Here is a 20,493-nt window from a genome sequence, read left to right on the forward strand (position 1 = left end):
TATTTAACAAGTTATGAAGTAAAATATCTAGCTTCCGCCAGACTACCTTCCGTATTCAACTTACGGAAAAAGCGGAACCGGCATAGGACGTAGCGTAAGTGTTTTGAACTCAGAGAGGCGTTACACTTTCTTTGTAAGTTGAATACAGAAGGCGATCTGGCGGTAAAGCTGGGGGTAATTTTCATTTTAAAGTAAATCAACCGATTTGTTCAAAATTAACTTGGCAAATGACTGTATTTGTAGCCTAACTGAATCATAAATGAATTTGTTCAAATACGCTGATTCTTACTTGTGTTACTCGGAGATGCAGCAGTTCTGCTCTTTGTTCTATTGTCTTTTTTAGCCGCTTTTCCAGGTGTTAAACATGAAAATTAACATGTGCACCTGCTACTTTTTTAGAACCCCCCCTCCCCTCCACTCCCAAAAATTCCCCTTAACATATAAACAGATCATACATGCAGTTTGTTTACACTAGGGCTGTCAAGCGTTTAAATTAATCTAATTAACTGCAAATTAATCGCACATCAAATTTGGTTGAGAAATTACCCCCAAAAGAGCATTTAAAGTCATTATTGTGTTAAATGAGAAAAGCATTAAATAGAAATTACAAAAAGTAGCTTTATTTGATTCAACATAGAATTTATTACACAAACGTTTAGGCTTCAGTGGCCATGAGGGTGAGTAAATGATGACAGAGTTTTTATTTTTGAGTAAACTATACCTTAATGGGTTTTTATTAATATGGAAATATGAAATTATTTTTTAATGAAATGATACTCTAAATAAGAAACTAAAACTGTCAGTAGGTGGTGGTAAATGTCTTAATGAGTAAGACCTTGAGTCATTCATTCATTTGATTCGTTCAAACAGCTGATTCATTCAGGAATGAAGTAAATGGCTCCTCTTATGAATGGGCCATTGAATCATTGGAAAATATGAGACATTGACTCACACAGGGGCATTTTTGCCTCAATGTCTTGAACTAACTGCATTCCCTGCTTCATGTTCGTCAATCAACTGTGAAATGTAAGATGATCTACGCAGGTCTGGGGCGGGTGTGTTAAATAATTAAAGGGTTTGTTCACCCAAAAATAATGTCATTAATTACTCCCCCTCATGTCGTTCCACACCGGTAAGATCTTCATTCATCTTCAGAACACAAATTAAGATATTTTTGTTGAAATCCGATGGCTCTGTGAGGCCTGCATTCAAAACAATGACATTTCCTCTCTCAAGATCCATTAATGTACTAAAAACATATTAAAACAGTTCATGTGAGTTCAGTGTTTCTATCTTAATATTATAAAGCGACGAGAATACTTTTTGTGCACCAAAAAAACAAAATAACGACTTTTCAACAATATCCTGATGGGCCGATTTCAAAACACTGCTTTGGAGCTTTACGAATCGAATCAGTGATTCGGATCTCCTATCAAACGACTAAACTGCTGAAATCACGTGACTTTGGTGCTTCGAGTCACTGATTCGAACACAAATTCGGCCCATCACTATATTGTTGAAAAGTCATTATTTTGTTTTTTTGGCGCACAAAAATATTCTCATCGCTTTATAATATTAAGGTAGAACTACTGTACTCACATGAACTGATTTAAATATGTTTTTAGTACATTAATGGATCTTGAGAGAGGAAATGTCATTGTTTTGAATGCAGGCCTCACGGAGCCATCGGATTTCAACAAAAATATCTTAATTTGTGTTCTAAAGATGAAAGAAGGTCTTACGGGTGTGGAACGACATGAGGGTGAGTAATAAATGACATTATTTTCATTTTTTGGGTGAACTAACCCTTTAATAATTACAACTGGTTTAAAGCTATTAAATGCTTTGAAACTATTTTTTGTTAAATTATCCTCTGTAGTCGCCCTAATAAAATGTACTGTAGTTCTTGCATAGAATCCAGAGTTTAACTGCAGACTAGTATTAGTAAGATGGTGGTCAGAAGTTAAACCATGCTTAGCATGGTTATATGGTTTAAAATAAAAATTAATAATAAACAAATGTAATAAAAAAATACTCATGTAGAAACTACAAAAACAACCTCTATAAAAGTGATTCATATTCCCCAATGTTTAATATATGTAATAATAGTAACATTTATAATAAATACGTTTCTGCCAAAACACCATATCTGTACAGTGTTAATGACTGCAAGTGAAGTTACTATGGTGCTGAATTGACAAACTGGTATTGGTGTTTCCCAGTTTACCTCGTCATAGTCGTGGCTGTTTTCAGCTAGCATCAGAACCTTTAATATTCTCATATCACATGACTGTATAACACACAGTTCTGTCTCACAGGCTCAAATCCTATAAGCTTTCTGTGGACGGTGAGTGAATGAACACTTTCACTGCTGGGCTTGAACCCACTGCTCTGGTCATCCTCATGGCCGTCCGCGTTTGCATGGCCTGACACATTTGCAATACTGCATTGTGTTTACCAATAAAAATGAATCAAAGCTGCGTGTCCTATATGAAGGCAAGAAATGACTGCATTATCTCATCAGAGCAAATAACCACATTTCAGACCTCTTCCACCCACTGAAGGGTCGACTGAATTGCAGTCAATTCTGATGAATAAACAAGTGATTAAAAGTTATTTTAGTCTATTTTAAAGTCCAGCTGAAGAATGACTGCTTCAGCCCGCTTTATGGATCCTTTGAGCCATCAGTATATATTTGAAGACAATAATAATACTCAAATATCTAACTAAATATTCTTAAACCAAGATACATTTACCGGAGAAGCAAAAGGACTTCAGATATTTCTGAAATGTTTATCAAAATGAGTTTGTTTAAAACAAGAACAAATATCTCTCATAACTTAATTCAAAAGGCGAACAAGTTTATTTTTCTGTCCCTATTGGCAGATATTTATTCTTGTTTTAAACAAAAACTCGCCTAATTTTGATGCATTTTTTTTCAGAAAACATGACATTAAATTTTAAGTCATTGTGCTTCTCGAGTAAATGTACATTGATTTAATTTTTTTTTTTAGATATTTAGGAAAAAAGAGAATTTTTTTTTTTCAGTATAGTGCCTCTGTTTTTGACGATATTAATGCACCACAGCAAATATACTTTACACTTTCAACCTTTTTTCTGTTATTCTGAACTACAATGTTATAAACGACAGTAGATCTCATTATAGCACTATATATTCTCCTTAGAGAGGTCCGATTAGCTCTCATTCTGTCCTGCTCAGGCGTCAAGGTGTATTAAATTCCCTTCTTACATTTGTCTATACTATGTTTTGAGTATGTAATCCATATTTTACCCTAGACCACTCTATGTCTGTTAAGTTACATTAAGTTTTTTTTCTGCTCTCTATGGTACTGTACTATTAAATGTATTATTTTTTTATTTATTTAAATGCAATTGTTATAGTTTACTCAGTTTTATTATTTATTTACTAATTTTTTTATTATTTTTTTATTTCCTATTTATATAATTATTAATAAATTAATTTATTTTTAATATATTTATTTCATTATTAATTTTTTATTACTTATTTATTTTTACATTTCACACTGTTGAACCAATTTGAATACCTCCTTCTGTGAGTAATGAGTGGGGCGGAACCGGAACCGGAACCAAGAAACTGCGCCTTGTTTCTGTCCGTGCTGTACACGCGGCTGTACTGTGAGGCGTTGGACGGAAATGGCGATGTGAGTCAGTTAATGTTGCTAATGTCGTTTAAATCTGCTCTCGACTGCCGCGCTGCTGTTCGGACCCTGCGGGGATTGATCCATGAAGCCTCGGCACGATGCGTGAGCGGCTCGCGGAGTGACTCTGCTGAAGTGTGTGTGAAGCAGGTACGAGCCTGACAGACTCTTTGATAATCTCTGATAATCTCTCTTAACTAGCATTAGCCTTTAGCTGCCTCACCATCATCATCAGTGATGAAACATATGATGAACTTATTGTATTTTACACGGTGAATGTGTGTGTGTGTGTGTGTGTGTGTGTGTGTGTGTTAATGAGCAGATCAACAGGTGAGCGGATACCTGCACTGGCTCTTTAGTTAATGCTCTGTTCCAGTACTTTATAACGGGAGGTTATTCATCTTTTTGATGCCACGGACCCCTAAATATGATGTTCCCTTTCCTAACTAATAATAATAATAATAATATATACAGTCATGTTTGAATATTATAAACGTGTATAATTTTATCTGCAGAATATTTACATATATTTTCTACCCAAAATATGTCATTACTGTCCAGAAAGACATTGTATAACTAACAGTGTTAAGAATGAAGATGCAGTCTATTACCATAGTTCATGTGCTAAAAACATGCACGTTTTTGTTAGTCCTTGTGTTTTTGAAGGGCATAATGAAAAATGTTTGTCGGATGGACCCGTTTCTCAAACATTTCCACAGTAATTAATATCGTAAATCATATTAATCTTTTTTAAATGTAATGTACATTTATAACACATAGTTTTTTGTCCCTCAATGCCAGGGTAATGGAACACAAAATGTAGTGTTTCTAATAGATCGGCTGATGGTATATTTGTCTTCCTTCTTCTGACTGCTGTAATCTAATTTTCTTTATTTTAATAATTATCATTTTTTGGAAAATCATTGAAACACTATTGTGGATGGGTTTTTTTTTTTTTTTTTGCAGCTGATTCAAACTGGAGCACCAAACTCATTCAGAGAGCAGTCTGTTCCGGAAGTAAAAACTCAATCATTTTCTCCATAGAGAAATTGATTTTTAACAATAACTTTTAAACACACCTTTAAAGACAGCTTAACTGTGATCTACGAGCTTGTTAATCAATGATATTTGATAGCCGTCATTTCAACATATTTTAATGGTTGAATTTGTGGAGGAAAAACTACATTACCCATGATGCTGCACAGAAAATCAGAGTCACAGCCAGCTTTTCATCTCCGCCCACTTCTATGAAGTACTATGAATGACAGAGTGGATCATGAAACATGCCAGATTGTGGCTGTCAAACAAAGAAATTATGAATGCATGCAAATATTAATAACTGATTATGCTGTAGTCAATTTTCCTGTCAGTTTTTTGTTGTTTTTATATGCATGTTTTTTTTGCATAGTAAAAAAACCTGTAGCTGTAGTTTGCCTTTTTTTGCCAAATAATTTTGTCATATAAACATATTAACCAAGTTTAGTGCTTTGTTCTTCCCTCATATTCAAAATAATAAAAAAAAATATAAATATTTTCCTCATATTTTGATGGGTTCATACAAGGTGCTTGAAGTATTAAGTCTTGAAAACAGCCATATTTATGAAGAGGTTCTTGAAAAGTGCTTGAATTATTGAAAGATAGTGTATATAAAATGAGTGCTTAATTTTATTTTGTTTTGTTTTTTTCAGAAAAACACAAACACAGTCTTTTTACGCAAAATTGAAATGCTGCAGCCCGTCTGATATAGATATGCCATTTCACATGGCTATGAGCGTGATATTGCTCATATATTTAAGTATTTCATGCAGCTTTTCACCTTTTTTAAAATGTGAAAGATGATAAAGATATAGTTTGATGAGTGAGATCTCTGATTGTAGCCCTTGAAAAGCCCCAAAAAGGACTTGAAAGTCCTGGAATTTAATTTTATAGATTTCCACGGACAGAATCGTAGAGTCCAGTCATAAAAATGGAATTTACTGCGGAATGTCACGGAATTTGTCAAATTTGATCGGGCCACTGTTGTAGGGGTGTGCCTTATATATCGTCTATGTATGATATTGTAATGGTTGATTTAACAATCTGACATAATCTAGTATGTCCCCTACTTTACAAAAACACACACATTGAGTGCACGCATGCACTACGTGACGTGGTCTAGTAGGTTAGACTAGTGTGCGAGCATATTTAGAGTGCATGATTTCACTGCGTATTTAGAATGGCCCTAGAATTCAAGATAAGTGGCAAAAATGCCCCTGTATGTCTTTTATATGTATGTAATTTAATATATGTAACCAATTTTACATGAAGAGCACCATGTTTCTCAAAATATCAGCATGATTACAAATGTGATATTGATTTTATACAACGTACAGTTTAATAAACAAGCAGTCTATATTAATTGACTTATATCTTGGACACCAAATCGCCTGTTTCGCTCTATTTCGCCAAAAAAAAAAAAAAAAAAAGTTCCAAAGTCCACACAGCATTGTTTTGCATCTCTGAGCAACACTTCCTGAATGAATCAGCCGTTTGAATGAATGAATCGGTTGAATCTCAATGACTCGCTCATTAACAGGGACTTACTGCCACCTTCTGGCGACTTTAATTTCTCGTTTACAGTATCTTTTCATTTTATAAATAATTTCAAATAACAGTATTTAATGTTTTATATTTTCAACATTTCAAAACATTATTTATGCATCTGTAACTGCTCTTGACTGATTAACTTTAATAAAGTTGAATCTATAGTTATATAGTTATACATTAGATTACAATTTCTGTAAATCTCCTGTTTAAGACTACATAAAAAACCTGAAAAGCACCATTTGTTTCATTTGTTTTGTTTTTTTTGGCATCTCCATGTGGTCCTGTTCAGTATCACAACTTTAAAATGTAAACAAGCTCTTTGCTGTTGCACATACTATACACTGTGAATTCTCAAACGTTTTTTTGCTGTGAATTAAAAAAAAAAAAAAAATATATATATATATATATATATATATATATATATATATTATGGGTGCTTTGGTGTACATAAATGTATGAATTTATATGAAATCATATAATTTGGTTATTTGGCGTCCTTTTTGGAAAGACATCTAAATTTACCTGAAAAATAGTTTTGTGAAAATCACACTTCAATCTGATGGTTTACTTTGCTGGATATAGGCAATGGCAAAATGGACATGTTAAACAAGATAAATGGTGTATGCCTAATTTCATGATAAGTGTGCGATTAATTGCGATTAAACAAAAAAATTATATATTGACAGCCCTACTTTATTTTTTTTTTTAAGGAATAATCACAATTTTTCTTCCATGTTTTAATTTTAACAGTAAAGCTCTGTTGTGCAGCATTTGTTTGAAAAAAGTTTGATTAATGTCATATAATTAAAATTAAGTTTATATTTTATGCCTTCATTTGATTGCCAGAAAAATTAAAATGCGCAACATAGAATTTCTGAACAAACAAAACATTTCACAGAAATGTTGTTTTTATGAATTCAATTAAATTAGACATGGTTTTTGATTATTACAATTTAATTAAACCATTAAAATGGAGTCCTGAAAGCCTAAAACAGAATTTGGTAAAAATAAAACGGAATTTGAGAAAAAAATAAATAAAACGTATTCCATAGGTTCCTAAAAAATGTTATTTTTGTTATACAATTTAACAACAATTTATTAAAAGTTTAAGTTTCATGATTTCAATTAATTAGACATGCTTTTTTATTAGTAAAATTTAATTTAACCATTAAAACAGTCCAAAAAATTCAAATGGAAAAAATAAAACAGTTCATAGGGCCCTATTTTTACACTGTACAATCCCTGGGTTTAATCGAACTTGTAGGGTCATTAAAAACAAATATCACTTTTAACACTTTAACAAAAACTTTTTTTTAAATACTTCTGAAGGCAGTGCCTCTGGAAAAGTGGGCGGGCTCTAATGCGCTCTAGAGTTTATCAACAGCTGTTGGTGTGAAATCATACTTTGACATTCTAATGATTTGAGTGTTTTTTGTGTTTCGACAGCTGCGTCCTCTGATCTCTCTGAAGCGCTGCTAGATTGAGCCGACTATGAAGCAGAGCCGCGGAGAGACCTGCGTGCTCGCGGGATCTAACGGACTGAATGGAACGAGGTCATCGGGAGTCGAGCGTGACCGCAGCGGCCATCCTTCCCGCGTGGCCGGGATGGCGTTGGACATGCGGGGCAAGTGCGCGGCGTACGTGTTGGCCCTGAGGACCGTGGAGTTTCAGCGCCTCGCTCACACCTGTGGCTCTGGGCAGCGCTCTGGCCTACAAACTGGAGGGGTCGGTGGACCTCCTGGTTCTCCTGGTCTGTGCCGTGGCGGTTCTGGTGGTTCATGGTGCAGGGAACCTGGTGAACACCTACTATGATTTCTCCAAGGGAATCGATCACAAGAAGAGCGACGACAGGACTCTGGTGGATCAGATCCTGAAGCCGCAGGACGTGGTGATGTTTGGGGCGGTGTTGTACTCGGCAGGATGTCTCTGTGCCACGCTGCTCTACTTCCTGTCCACCCTGAAACTAGAGCACTTAGCTCTCATTTACTTCGGAGGACTGTCCAGCTCTTTTTTATACACTGGAGGTGAATATTCTGCTTGTTTTTTGTGCTTATGTTATGTCTGGGCCTTACAGTGAGCACGTTTACAGGCACGTTCTTAACCTGATCATGCTGACGGTGTGTGTGTTGGTGTAAACATGTTAACCCGTTTCACTCATAAACAGCTTAAGCATAAGCTGATCGACACAGCTGGATTTCTCCCACATGTAAACACATTAACTTGCGTTCTGTCGGCGAATTGAAGCACATCTAAACACGATTGATAAAAATGTGTTTTAATCTCGTAAGTGGTTCAGTCAAAATATCACTTATTTATTTAACATCACAGCTCGCATAACAAATGCAGTCCGATGCACCAATGATGAGGTTTTGAATGATGTCACTACCGGAGAATAATCTGACTTATTAGTAAGTCTTGTAAATGTGTTTTACTTGCATTGTCGGGTTATTGGTTTGCATGGAAACTGGGTTTTTGTGAGTTATCAGTGTGTCGGTGTGTATGTAAACAAGCTCATTGATTTTGTTAGCGATTATAAAATTAAGGAGCATGGTGGATATTAGGGGTGCGGGAAGAAATCGATTCACATCTGGATCACGATTCTATCTTCTACTGATTCACAAATTTTACAAATCTAAATGTTAGTTAATAACAATGTTGTCAGGACTATACATTATTCAACACACATTAAACAAGGTGAATTACTATAAAATTAGCAGATTGACTTAAATGCACAAATGCGCTGTTCACAAAAGCAATGGCGTTGCGTCTTTTTACCGGTAAGAGATCATTCACATATCAGATCCAAAATACAGTTAAACTGTGATGGTAATCATTGAAAACTACCTTTTTTTTATTACTAGTAATATTACAACTTCTCATACTGAGAAATGTACCATTATTTTTTAAAAGGAGAAAGGAGTCCGTGACATATTGAATGATTCAGTGACTCACATTGAAGCCCAAAGTATTAGGCCTGGGACAATACATCGATTCTCGATTCATGATACAAAGAATCTGGACCAATTCTTATATTTTCCGATGTATCACGATTCTCTCTCGAATCGATTCAGAGCTCAGTTTTTAACAGCAGATGGCACTATGTGCTTTAGAAACACTCATACTCCGCTTGCTTCCAGTTCCTTTACACACACCACTGAAACCTAAAATAATTCAAAGAGTTCGAAAAGGTTGAAGCGAATTACAAGGGTGTTTGCAGTGGACTGTTTACATTAATCTGGCATCATAAAAGCATTCTGAGCTGAGGTGCAGGTATATTTAACCACTTACATGACACAATCACTCTCCAGCACTCTTCTTCATGTGCATTTAAGTGTATGGTTAAAAACTATCCTAGAGCGCCATCTGCTGTTAAAACTAAGCTCAGAATCGATTCGACAGAGAAAATATCAGGATCGATCCAGATTCAGTGTATCGTGAATTGAGAATCGATGTATTGTCCCAGCCCTACAAAGTATACTTCGGTTTTTATGTATATTCGAGGGTCCATGTACAGTGTGTGACGCAAATTTTGTCACCAGAATATTTTGTGTGTACTGTACGTGCGCCGCCCGGTTTTTGCAACTGTGCATACTTTGGATTTCTTTTGCACTAGTCAGTTGTTCCACAAGGTGGCAGCACTGGCCCGGCCTGTTGTTTCACAGTACAAAATGAAACTAAAGACACGGAACAACAACAACAAAATGTTGGAGACTGCAACTACAACAGATGCCCACGTTGACAAGCGCTTGTGTGAGGGGATTATGAGAGAGACGCAACTTTAGTTTAAAAAGAGTACAAAGACATTTTATCGCTCATAACTTCTGAAGAAAAATAGCGCAGACACTGGACAAAGATGAAACTTTCTAGAGCACACGTGTGTTCACACACGCTAACAAATGGAGTATACTTTGAAAGGCTATGCATTCGACTGTAAAAAAAACAAAACAAAAAACGTATAGTATACTTTGGGCTTAAGACTGTGACTTGCCGCCACCTACTGGCAGTTTTAACTTTCAGTTTTAATTTCATATTGCAATACTCTATATACAGTTTTGACCTTAATGTCATAGTTTTATGTAATTACAGTGTAAATACATTCATGCCACCTCCACATTGTGTAAATACATCTAAATGTGCCAGTTTTTTATTTTAATACTGTTTTTATTTGATTGGTAACAGCCCAGTTTACATGACAACGATGTACTAAAAACTGAAAAGTGTTTCTTTTATGTTTGTGTACAACTTTTTCAAAATGATCCCCGTTCACACAGATCCACTAAAACGACTAAGAACGCTGTATTCTGCTGCCAGGCCAGTAGATGGCGATGACACTTTGTAACGAACACTACGAGCCTATAGACTGAACACACAATACGCATGACGTCACCGTTTTGCATGATGTTACACGTAGACGATAATGGTATCTTTTTCAAAAACTTGCCCTTTGAAACCCGGTATCAAAATTTTACGTTTTCAGGCCCCCAAATCACCGTTGTCATGTAAATGAACGACCAAATCACGTAAAAAGTTTTAACGGAAAAAATCAGCCGATGATGCATAAACACAGTGCTTGGTAGGAACTTATATGTAATCTAGATTAAGTAATCAGATTCAAAAAAATTAAAAACTTGTAATTAGATTAAATTACATTTTAAAATACTCGTAATCCGACTATGGAGGGATAATCACCTCCGGTTGCACCTACGGTTCGTCGGAGCTCATTAAAATTTCACACTTTAATAGTATTTATAGCACCAAACTTAATAAAACAGGCTGTGTGACTAAGAGGAATGATTACCTCAAAATGTAAGAGTTTGGTCAAAAGTAATCTAAAAGTCAGATTACATTACCTAAAATGTGTAATCTGATAGATTAAATTTTTTATCATGTAATTTGTATTTAGTAATGGACTACATTTTGTTAGTAATCTACCCATCACTGTGCATACATTTAATAAGCTTAGTGGAAAAAATGAGTCTGACCTGCTTGTTTTTTAACCACTAATAACAGGTTCTGTGTGAACGGCCCCTGATGTGGTTTTCTTACATGTTTACCGTTTTAACCCTAGGCATCGGACTGAAGTACGTTGCTCTGGGCGACGTGGTCATCCTCATCACCTTCGGTCCTCTGGCGGTGATGTTCGCTCACGCTGTGCAGGTGGGCTACCTGTCGGTGCTGCCGCTGGTGTACGCCGTGCCGCTGGCGCTCAACACCGAAGCCATCCTGCACAGCAACAACACCCGAGACATGGACTCGGACAAGCAGGCGGGCATCGTCACCCTGGCCATCCTGGTGGGGCCCACGCTGTCCTACGTCATCTACAACTTGCTGCTCTTCGTCCCCTATCTGCTGTTCTGCATCTTAGCCACGCGCTACACCATTAGCATGGCTCTGCCGCTGCTGACGCTGCCCATGGCCTTTCCTCTCGAGAGGCAGTTCCGTCGGCAGTGTTACGCCAAGATCCCACAAAAGACTGCCAAGCTCAATTTGCTCATGGGACTCTTCTACGTTTTTGGGATTATTTTGGCACCGCAGGGTAGCTTGCCGTTATTGTGAAAGAACTAGAACTTTTGTCCTATTCGTTTTAAACAACTCTAGATACTTTTGTATTTATAGTAATGTTAATCTAAAATTCAAAGACTTTAATTTATTGTGGTTTATTTATGTTTTCGGAGTGGGCGAGTGCTCTCGTGCAGCGCTAAAGGTTCATAGACTGTCCGGTACATCAGTATTGTAAAAAGAGACCAGTCTGTAAATGAAGAAGCACATACATACACACACATTATATATATATATATATGCGTTTACTAGTAAATTAAATGTTTCTGATATATTTAGGACTTTTCTCATTATTTCATGTTTTTCTAGACATGACTATAAAATCGTTTTTTAATGTTTTTGATTGTTTTCATTTTATAAAACCACGATATCATCTTCCTTGTCAATTCTCAAGTAGCAGCTCTTCAGTTCTGTGTCCATGTCTGCTCAGATTTGCCTAAAAACATGGTGGTCAGTTGGTGAGTGTTTTAATGAGGGAATCTTTAGTTTTTTAGGTTTAGTGCCATTGACTTGCAGGGTTTTTGCCAAATAAACCAAACTCCTGAATCTACAAGAAAGGTGTAGTGCTTCTCAGCTGGATCTTATGTCATAGACAGCGTTAGACATTTCAATGCCACTTTTTTTTTTTTTTTTTTCCCAAATAAAGGATGTACCAAACCAAGTATGTTTTGCTTCATTTCACCAGGACACAGTGAGGATGTAAGGGAACAAGTAAAACACTGGAAAGTTTAGCTCAGCTTTTCATGCTTTTTTTAAATGTACACGTTAAAAGGTTGGTGTTGAATGTGAAGGTGAGCGCCATCTTTTGCTGCTGTAGAAAGAATACATGATTTCTGATTATACACATGTATTGATACAGAACTTTTGAATTGCAAACCATGCACTTGGTTTATTAGCAGCATGTGACCAAGTATTTGTAGACAATACATGTTTATAAAGTAATTCTGAAAGCATGGAAGCTTATAAATGTGATCTCTTTTTAAATGTGTTAATTATTTGTATTCATACTGTATGTAATACTACTTATAGAAGGCTTCCTTTTAATATATTGCTTGGTTTTTCTCTTATTTTGTCCATCCTAAGAAGCAAAGACATGCCCATGCTTTTTATGCACATATCTCCCAGTTACATAATACTAATAAATAAATCACTATGCAGTTAGATGAAACTGAAACTGCAGGCTGCATATCCTGAATTAAAGGGGTATTAAAGGGTTAGTTCAGCCAAAAATGAAAATTCTGTCATTATTTACTCACCCTCATGTCGTTCCACACCCGTAAGACCTTCGTTCATCTTCAGAACACAAATGAGGATATTTTAATAAAATCTGAGAGATTTCCGTCCCTCCATTGACAGTCTACGCAACTACCGACTGACTGCTTTGAAGCTTCAGTGTCACATATATCATCACTAGGAGCTTCTGTTTACCTTTGCTGATCAATGATTATATGTGAATAAAATTAAATCTGTTCATCATATACGGCCACTGAGTGTCTTCAGAAAACTTGCACTAAACTGCTCAATTCATATGGATTAGTTTTACAATCTCTTTATGAACTTTTTGAAGTGTCAAAGTGGTAGTTGCATAGCTGTCTGTGGAGGAACAGAAATCATTTAAATGAAATTGAAATGTTCTGAAGATGAACGAAAGTCTTGTGGCTGAAAGAGGCCACAGCCACCAGGGAATACCGTTTCCATGAAAGGGTGTACATGGTCTGCAACAATGCTTAGGTAGGTGGTATGTGTCAAAGTAACATCCAGATGGACGGCAGGACCCAAGGTTTCCCAGCAGAACATTGCCCAAAGCATCACACTGCCTCCGCCGACTTGACTTCTTCCCATAGTGCATCCTGGTGCCATTTGTTCCACAGGTAAGCGACGCACACACACGTGATGTAAAAGAAAACGTGATTCATCAGACCAGGCCACCTTCTTCCATTGCTCCGTGGTCCAGTTCTGATGCTCACGTGTCCACTGTTGGCTCTTTCGGCGGTGGACAGTGGTCAGCATGGGCACCCTGACTGGTCTGTGTCTATGCTACCTTTGATTCATTATTGATTAATTTGGGGCCTATCAGGTACAGTACATGGCAAATTTCCTCAAAAAAAAAAAAAAAAAATCTCCAAAACTATACAGGGAACCACAGCTGGTAGGCTACATTATTATAATATTAAAGGTTAATTTATTTGTAAACTAGGCCTACATATAAATTACACATGAGAAAGTTTTTATAGCCTAATAACTTTATAATACATTTTTAATTACATAATTATGTTTCTACTCATTTTATATAGGCCTAAACATTTAATGGTGACTGTCATAAAACTGATTTATACATTCAATATTGAACTTGTTAAATACAAATCCAATGAATATGCAATAGCATATAGTGCATATTTAGCAAAATGCTCCTATCTATGTTCATTTTTGTAGCTGACTAATGAGTTTTTGGGCATTGAAGGGCTTTTCTGAGGTAAATGTGACGGTACTGTTTTACTGACGCCTTTCCGCAGTTGAAACACTCATTGAGCGATTACATATGAGACATGATACGAATTTCGGTATGTTGTACTGTATCTTTTATCATACATTCGGATGTTTATTCATGTTTATTTCGTATTGTAACTACTAAATTGATTTACTAGTGATTAACTACTAAATCACACTGCTTGTTCAAACTGAGCCTAGTGTGAGCATGCCTGTCCCAGACGTTCGACCGATCTTCTTAGAAATTCTGGAAAACCTTGAAGAACTGCAAAAAGAACCGGTAACACTTTATTATATTTATATATATATATATATATATATATATATATATATATATCAGGACTCTGGTTTGATCTTCCTTCTGTTTTCTTCTTTTTCTGTGTTTGTTTCTACCTTTTTCATGTGCGTTTACGCACAGCTGTTTGTGTTTCACAATCAACATGTATTGCTTGATTTCTCTTCTATATCTGTCCTTCCTTTTCCTTTGTTTTCTGCCAGTGTGTTCTGTGCTGTTTTGCTGTTCACCTGCCTGTTTTTCCTTGTTTAGTTTTGTCATTTCATTTGTTTCTTTTTTTATCTTACTTATTTTTTTTCTCTGCTCAGTTGTGTAGAGGTTTCCTGTTCCTGTCCAGAATTCACTGGTCTCGGATAGCTCTCGTGCTTCTGACCATTGGACTTTTACTGGTGCTGGAACTTGGATTTTCCTGGGTTACCGTCTGCCTCACTGGACAGCTTTCTGCTGTGAACACCTGCCTGTTTCTGATCGTGAGTTGGATGTCCCTGTTGGTTCCATTTGCTCCTTACCTGACTATCCTGCTGAGATTGATTCCCACCTCATGATTTGGATTTGATTGCCCTGGACTCTGACCCCTGCCTGCTTGACCATTCTCTTCAGTTCCAGTCTGGTCTGGAGCCGTGCAGCTTGAAACTGTCTTTGCTTAATTTCAATTTATTGAAATAATAATTATTCTTCTGCTTTTGGGTCCTTCTTTCTTAGATCGTCACAATATGTTAGTTAATGATGAACGAATCATTTACAAAACAATACATTCATAAATGATAAGTGATATGCTAATGATTTACAAATGTGTTGTGTTATCTTAAAGTCCCCCTGTGGTGAAAATCAAGTTTTTAATGTTCTTTATATGTGGTGTTTTTAATATGCTTTAAGACAAACCATGTGCAAATTCATGTCAACAGCATTTCCATCAGAACCAGCATTAACTTCTTGAGCAATCTGAACTACAGTAGCTTGTCTGTTGGATTGGACCACATGGGCCAGCATTCGCACCCCACGTCTTGGCCGCCATGACCCTGTCGCCGGTTCACCACTGTTCCTGTAACAAACGGGAGTGTGACAATGTAGTTGTAGATCCACGTGCAGTCTTTATTAACAAGAAGAGTGTACAGGCAGTAGGTCAATCACCAGCAAACAGTAACAGGAGGGGCAAGGCAAAAGAGTAACTGCAAAAGAGCAACAAAACACAGGCAACAGTCAAGACAGGCAGCAAACGATCAAAAACAAGAAATCAGTCCAGGGTCAAAAAAACACAGGCAAGGCAAAGCAGAACAAGGAAACCAGGATAACACTGAATGCAAACATATGACTAAACAATACTCAGCCCTGTGTGTGTTTGAGTGCAGCTTATAAAGTGTCACTGATGGGAAGCAGGTGTGGGTGTGTGATTAGTTCCTAGATGGTGAATTGTGGGAAATGGAGTCCATATAACAAAATTGATGAACACAGACCTAGGGCACATGTTACACTGCAGACTGGGAACACCCCACAAGAGCTGCAGTTTTGGAGACGCTCTGACACAGTCGTCTAGCCATTACAATTTGGTCCTTGTCAAACTCACTCAAATCCTTACGCTTGCCCATTTTTCCTGCTTCTAACACATCAACTTTGAGGACAAAATGTTCACTTGCTGCCTAATATATCCACCCACTAACAGGTGCCGTGATGAAGAGATAATCAGTGTTATTCACGTCACCTGTCAGTGCTCATAATGTCACGCCTGATCCGTGTATGTTGCATAAAAAGGGAGAAATGGACTAAACTCATGAAGAAGTGGAGCTATTTTTTCTTTGTGTGTCTTTTAGCGTGATGCAATATATGACATTTTCGGCCAAATTTAGTAGTAATCTAGTACTAGATTACAAAGTCCTGAACTGTGTGTCTAGATATTGTGACATTGCTCATGAAAACAACATCCAGTTCTGAGGGACGTAGGAGTGTGAAAATCAATATCTCAACTCAGTGACCCAGAACTTTCATTAAGATTAAATGATGTTTTCTGCAGTCGGTGGACCATGGAAAACCTTTGACTTTAACTTGCTATAAAACCACTAAATTTGATTTAATGTATATGAAGTATTATCATCCAGAAATATGGCGACAATATGCATCATGGTGTGCCTTTGGCCCTGTTAAAAAAAAAAAAAAGCATCATGGCCCATTTTCTACAAATTTTAAAAAAATATCAAATTGTTAGCTTTAAAAAAGATGCTTCTTTTTCTTCACTGTTTAAAGGTACTCTACGTAACTTTATTTAAAATTTTAGCTGCTCCATGTCAACCTTTCTCGCTCGTTGTGACACTAACCTCTGTCAGTCCCACACCAGACACGTGTCAAAGCAGCTGGAGCAACTTCTCTCTATTTACGAATAAGATGTTTATTTTGAGACAAAACAATGGCTCTGACATATTTTAAGATACAGTATCTCACAGAAGTGAGTACACCCCTCACATTTTTGTAAATAGTTTATTATATATTTTCATGTGACAACACTGAAAAAATGACACTTTGCTACAATGTAAAGTAGTGAGTGTACAGCTTGTATAACAGTGTAAATTTGCTGTCCCCTCAAAATAACTCAACACACAGCCATTAATGTCTAAACCGCTGACCACAAAAGTGAAAATGTCCAAACTGGGCCCAAAGTGTCAATATTTTGTGTGGCCACCAGAGGTGTAAAGTACTTGAGTAAATGTAATTAGTTACTGTACTTAAATATCTTTTTGGCTACTTTGTAGTTGTACTGAGTATCAAAGATATTGGCAACTTTTACTCTCTACTTGACTACATTTTTGAGCAAGTACAAGTACTTTTTACTCCACTACATTTGTGATGAGTAATGCAATTACAAATTCCATTTTTCATGGCACCTAACTTTTTCTGCAGCAGTTTGTTTCTGATATAAAGAAGCAATATCGCCATCTAAGGGCATTGAAGGTACTATATCTTGTGCGTTTTGGCCTTTACTCACCCAAAACTTGTCAACAAGGATACTTTACGTGAATGTGAGTGCATTAGCAGGTAGTTGCTGATCGCAGGTGTTTGATTTATTAGATGAGGAAACGACTGCAGCTGGTGATGAGGCTCAAACCAGCACATACAGTAGACTTTGACTATTTAATTTTACTTAACATTGTTTTATTTATCCGCTATATTGACAAGACCGTTTTGAAGGATATTGGTTAATTTATGGCCTTTCTGTGCACTTGAGCTCAACTGAGACTTGAGAGTTTGTAGACGTTTAAAAGGTTGTGTCGAACTTGATTTATTGCATTATTGAGGTGTTCAGTTTTATTTTGATTTTAGAAAATAAACTTGATTTCTCATCTTACACTGGCATGTCTCTGAGGACTAGTGCATCTCTAAGCCTACATTCAGCATGAGTAAAATACTTAAGTACTGTTAAAATCAGATACTTTAAGACTTTTACTCAAGTCATATTGGAATTGGTTACTTGTAACTTGTAGTGGAGTAATAAGTAACTTGTAGTTTTCGATGTAAGGTATCAGTACTTTTACTCAAGTATGGTTTTCAGGTACTCTTTACACCTCTGGTTGCCACCATTATTTTCCAGCACTGCCTTAACCCTCTTGGGCATGGAGTTCACCAGAGCTTCACAGGTTGCCTCTGGAGTCCTCTTCCACTCCTCCATGACGACATCACGGAGCTGGTGGATGTTAGAGACCTTGCGCTGCTCCACCTTCTGTTTGAGGATGCCCCACAGATGCTCAATAGGGTTTAGGTCTGGAGACATGCTTGGCCAGTCCATCACCCTTACCCTCAGCTTCTTTAGAAAGGCAGTGGTCGTCTTGGAGGTGTGTTTGGGGTCGTTATCATGTTGGAATACTGCCCTGCGGCCCAGTCTCTGAAGGGAGGGATCATGCTCTGCTTCAGTATGTCACAGTACATGCTGGCATTCATGGTTCCCTCAATGAACTGTAGCTCCCCAGTGCCGGCAGCACTCATGCAGCCCCAGACCATGACACTCCCACCACCATGCTTGACTGTAGGCAAGACACACTTGTCTTTGTACTCCTCACCTGGTTGCCGCCACACACGCTTGACACCATCTGGACCAAATAAGTTTATCTTGGTCTCATCAGACCACAGGACATGGTTCCAGTAATCCATGTCCTTAGTTTGCTTGTCTTCAGCAAACTGTTTGCGGGCTTTCTTGTGCATCATCTTTAGAAGAGGCTTCCTTCTGGGACGACAGCCACGCAGACCAATTTGATGCAGTGTGCGGCGTATGGTCTGAGCACTGACAGGCTGACCCCCACCCCTTCAACCTCTGCAGCAATGCTGGCAGCACTCATACATCTATTTCCCAAACACAACCTCTGGATATGACGCTGAGCACGTGCACTCAACTTCTTTGGTCGACCATGGCGAGGCCTGTTCTAAGTGGAACCTGTCCTGTTAAACCGCTGTATGGTACATTTTCACTTAGGGGTTGTACTCACTTTTGTGGCCAGCGGTTTCGACATTAATGGCTGTGTGTTGAGTTATTTTGAGGGGACAGCAAATTTACACTGTTATACAAGCTGTACACTCACTACTTTACATTGTAGCAAAGTGTCATTTCTTCAGTGTTGTCACATGAAAAGATATAATAAAATATTTACAAAAATGTGAGGGGTGTACTCACTTCTGTGAGATACTGTATATCAGTATACGTTGCTTTCAGTTAAAACAGCTCAAACATGCATTTTAGTCTGTGAAACTGGGGGAAACACTTATAACAGGCTTACCATGGTGAACCAAGGTAAGACAAAAACACATTTTGGAAGAAGGGTTGATGATGTATTGACTCATTATTTAAATTTTGTTAATTTTGACCATAGATGATATCATGGATATAAACATCTTTTGTTGAGACTGAAGCTTTCTTGTTCCATAATTCATGTCAGATTGAAAAATCTGTTTTTTTTTGTTTTTTTTTTAAGTTTAATTTCTCACACATAATTATAAATGGTAATCAACCTGACACGTCTAATCGGACAGTTTTATAATCAACTTTTATTGCTGCAACTGAGACAGTTGATTTGAAGTCTTCGTTAGTGTTCTAGTTGAACTATTTTACTCCACTACTCCACTCTTTTTAACTTAAAGGTTAAATTAAAAGCTAAAAGAACGTAACGTTAGGAATTGTCTATGAATAAATAAATATATAAATACTGTTAACTATTGCATTAACTGATGTTAATGTATACAACCTTACTGTAAAGTGACTCTTGCTAACAAAAACATGTTCTAAGGACATTTTGCTAATGTTCTAAATGTTCTCTGGTCATTGAAAATTTCTCGTTAAAAAAAATAAATTATGTAAATGTTAAGGAAAATTCACTTTTATAATTTTGCAAACATGGGAACGTTACTTCTGTTAACGTTACTGGAAAAACGTTTGTTCATAACTTTGAGAGAAGCTTGTTAGCTAAAGTTCTGAGAACGTTTCCCTGTTAGCTGATTGCTGAAAATGTCTATAATAGGCTTATAATAATGCAATAAAAGTGCGTAGCACACTGATCTTATAATATGTAAAGGATCATTGGTGTAGAATACGGAACGACAACAAGATGGCTCACGAGGACCATATAGTGGGAAGCGCAATCTCAGCTCGCGCATTCGCGCATGCGCACTGCCCTGTTTCAAATCAAGATTTTGAAGTATATTAAAGTGCCTCAAAGTTCTACGTAACCTTCATCATAAAGACAGTAATTTAAAACATCACCGTTAATTTAATGCTAAAAAAAAAATTACGAATCCGACTACGGCGAAGGTTTGGCTAATGAATATTAATCGAGCGTTGCTTGGTAACCTTCCTGGAGCGTCACCTTATTAATATTCAGGAGCCTATCTCTCGCCATAGTACGGTTCGTAAAT

General features: G+C 36.9%; 1 protein-coding gene across 1 annotated transcript; it reads left to right on the forward strand.

The window, feature by feature from the left end:
* The first annotated feature begins 7,712 nt into the window (after positions 1-7,712).
* ubiad1 (UbiA prenyltransferase domain containing 1) lies at positions 7,713-12,486 on the forward strand. Its single transcript, XM_051902484.1, is given in 3 exon segments — positions 7,713-7,922; positions 7,924-8,290; positions 11,335-12,486. Coding segments are annotated over 3 exon segments (1,020 nt in total). The 5' UTR covers positions 7,713-7,757; the 3' UTR covers positions 11,823-12,486.
* The last annotated feature ends 8,007 nt before the right edge of the window (positions 12,487-20,493 follow it).

This window comes from Ctenopharyngodon idella, chromosome 8, assembly GCF_019924925.1.
Source record: "Ctenopharyngodon idella isolate HZGC_01 chromosome 8, HZGC01, whole genome shotgun sequence".
Classification (NCBI taxonomy): domain Eukaryota; kingdom Metazoa; phylum Chordata; class Actinopteri; order Cypriniformes; family Xenocyprididae; genus Ctenopharyngodon; species Ctenopharyngodon idella.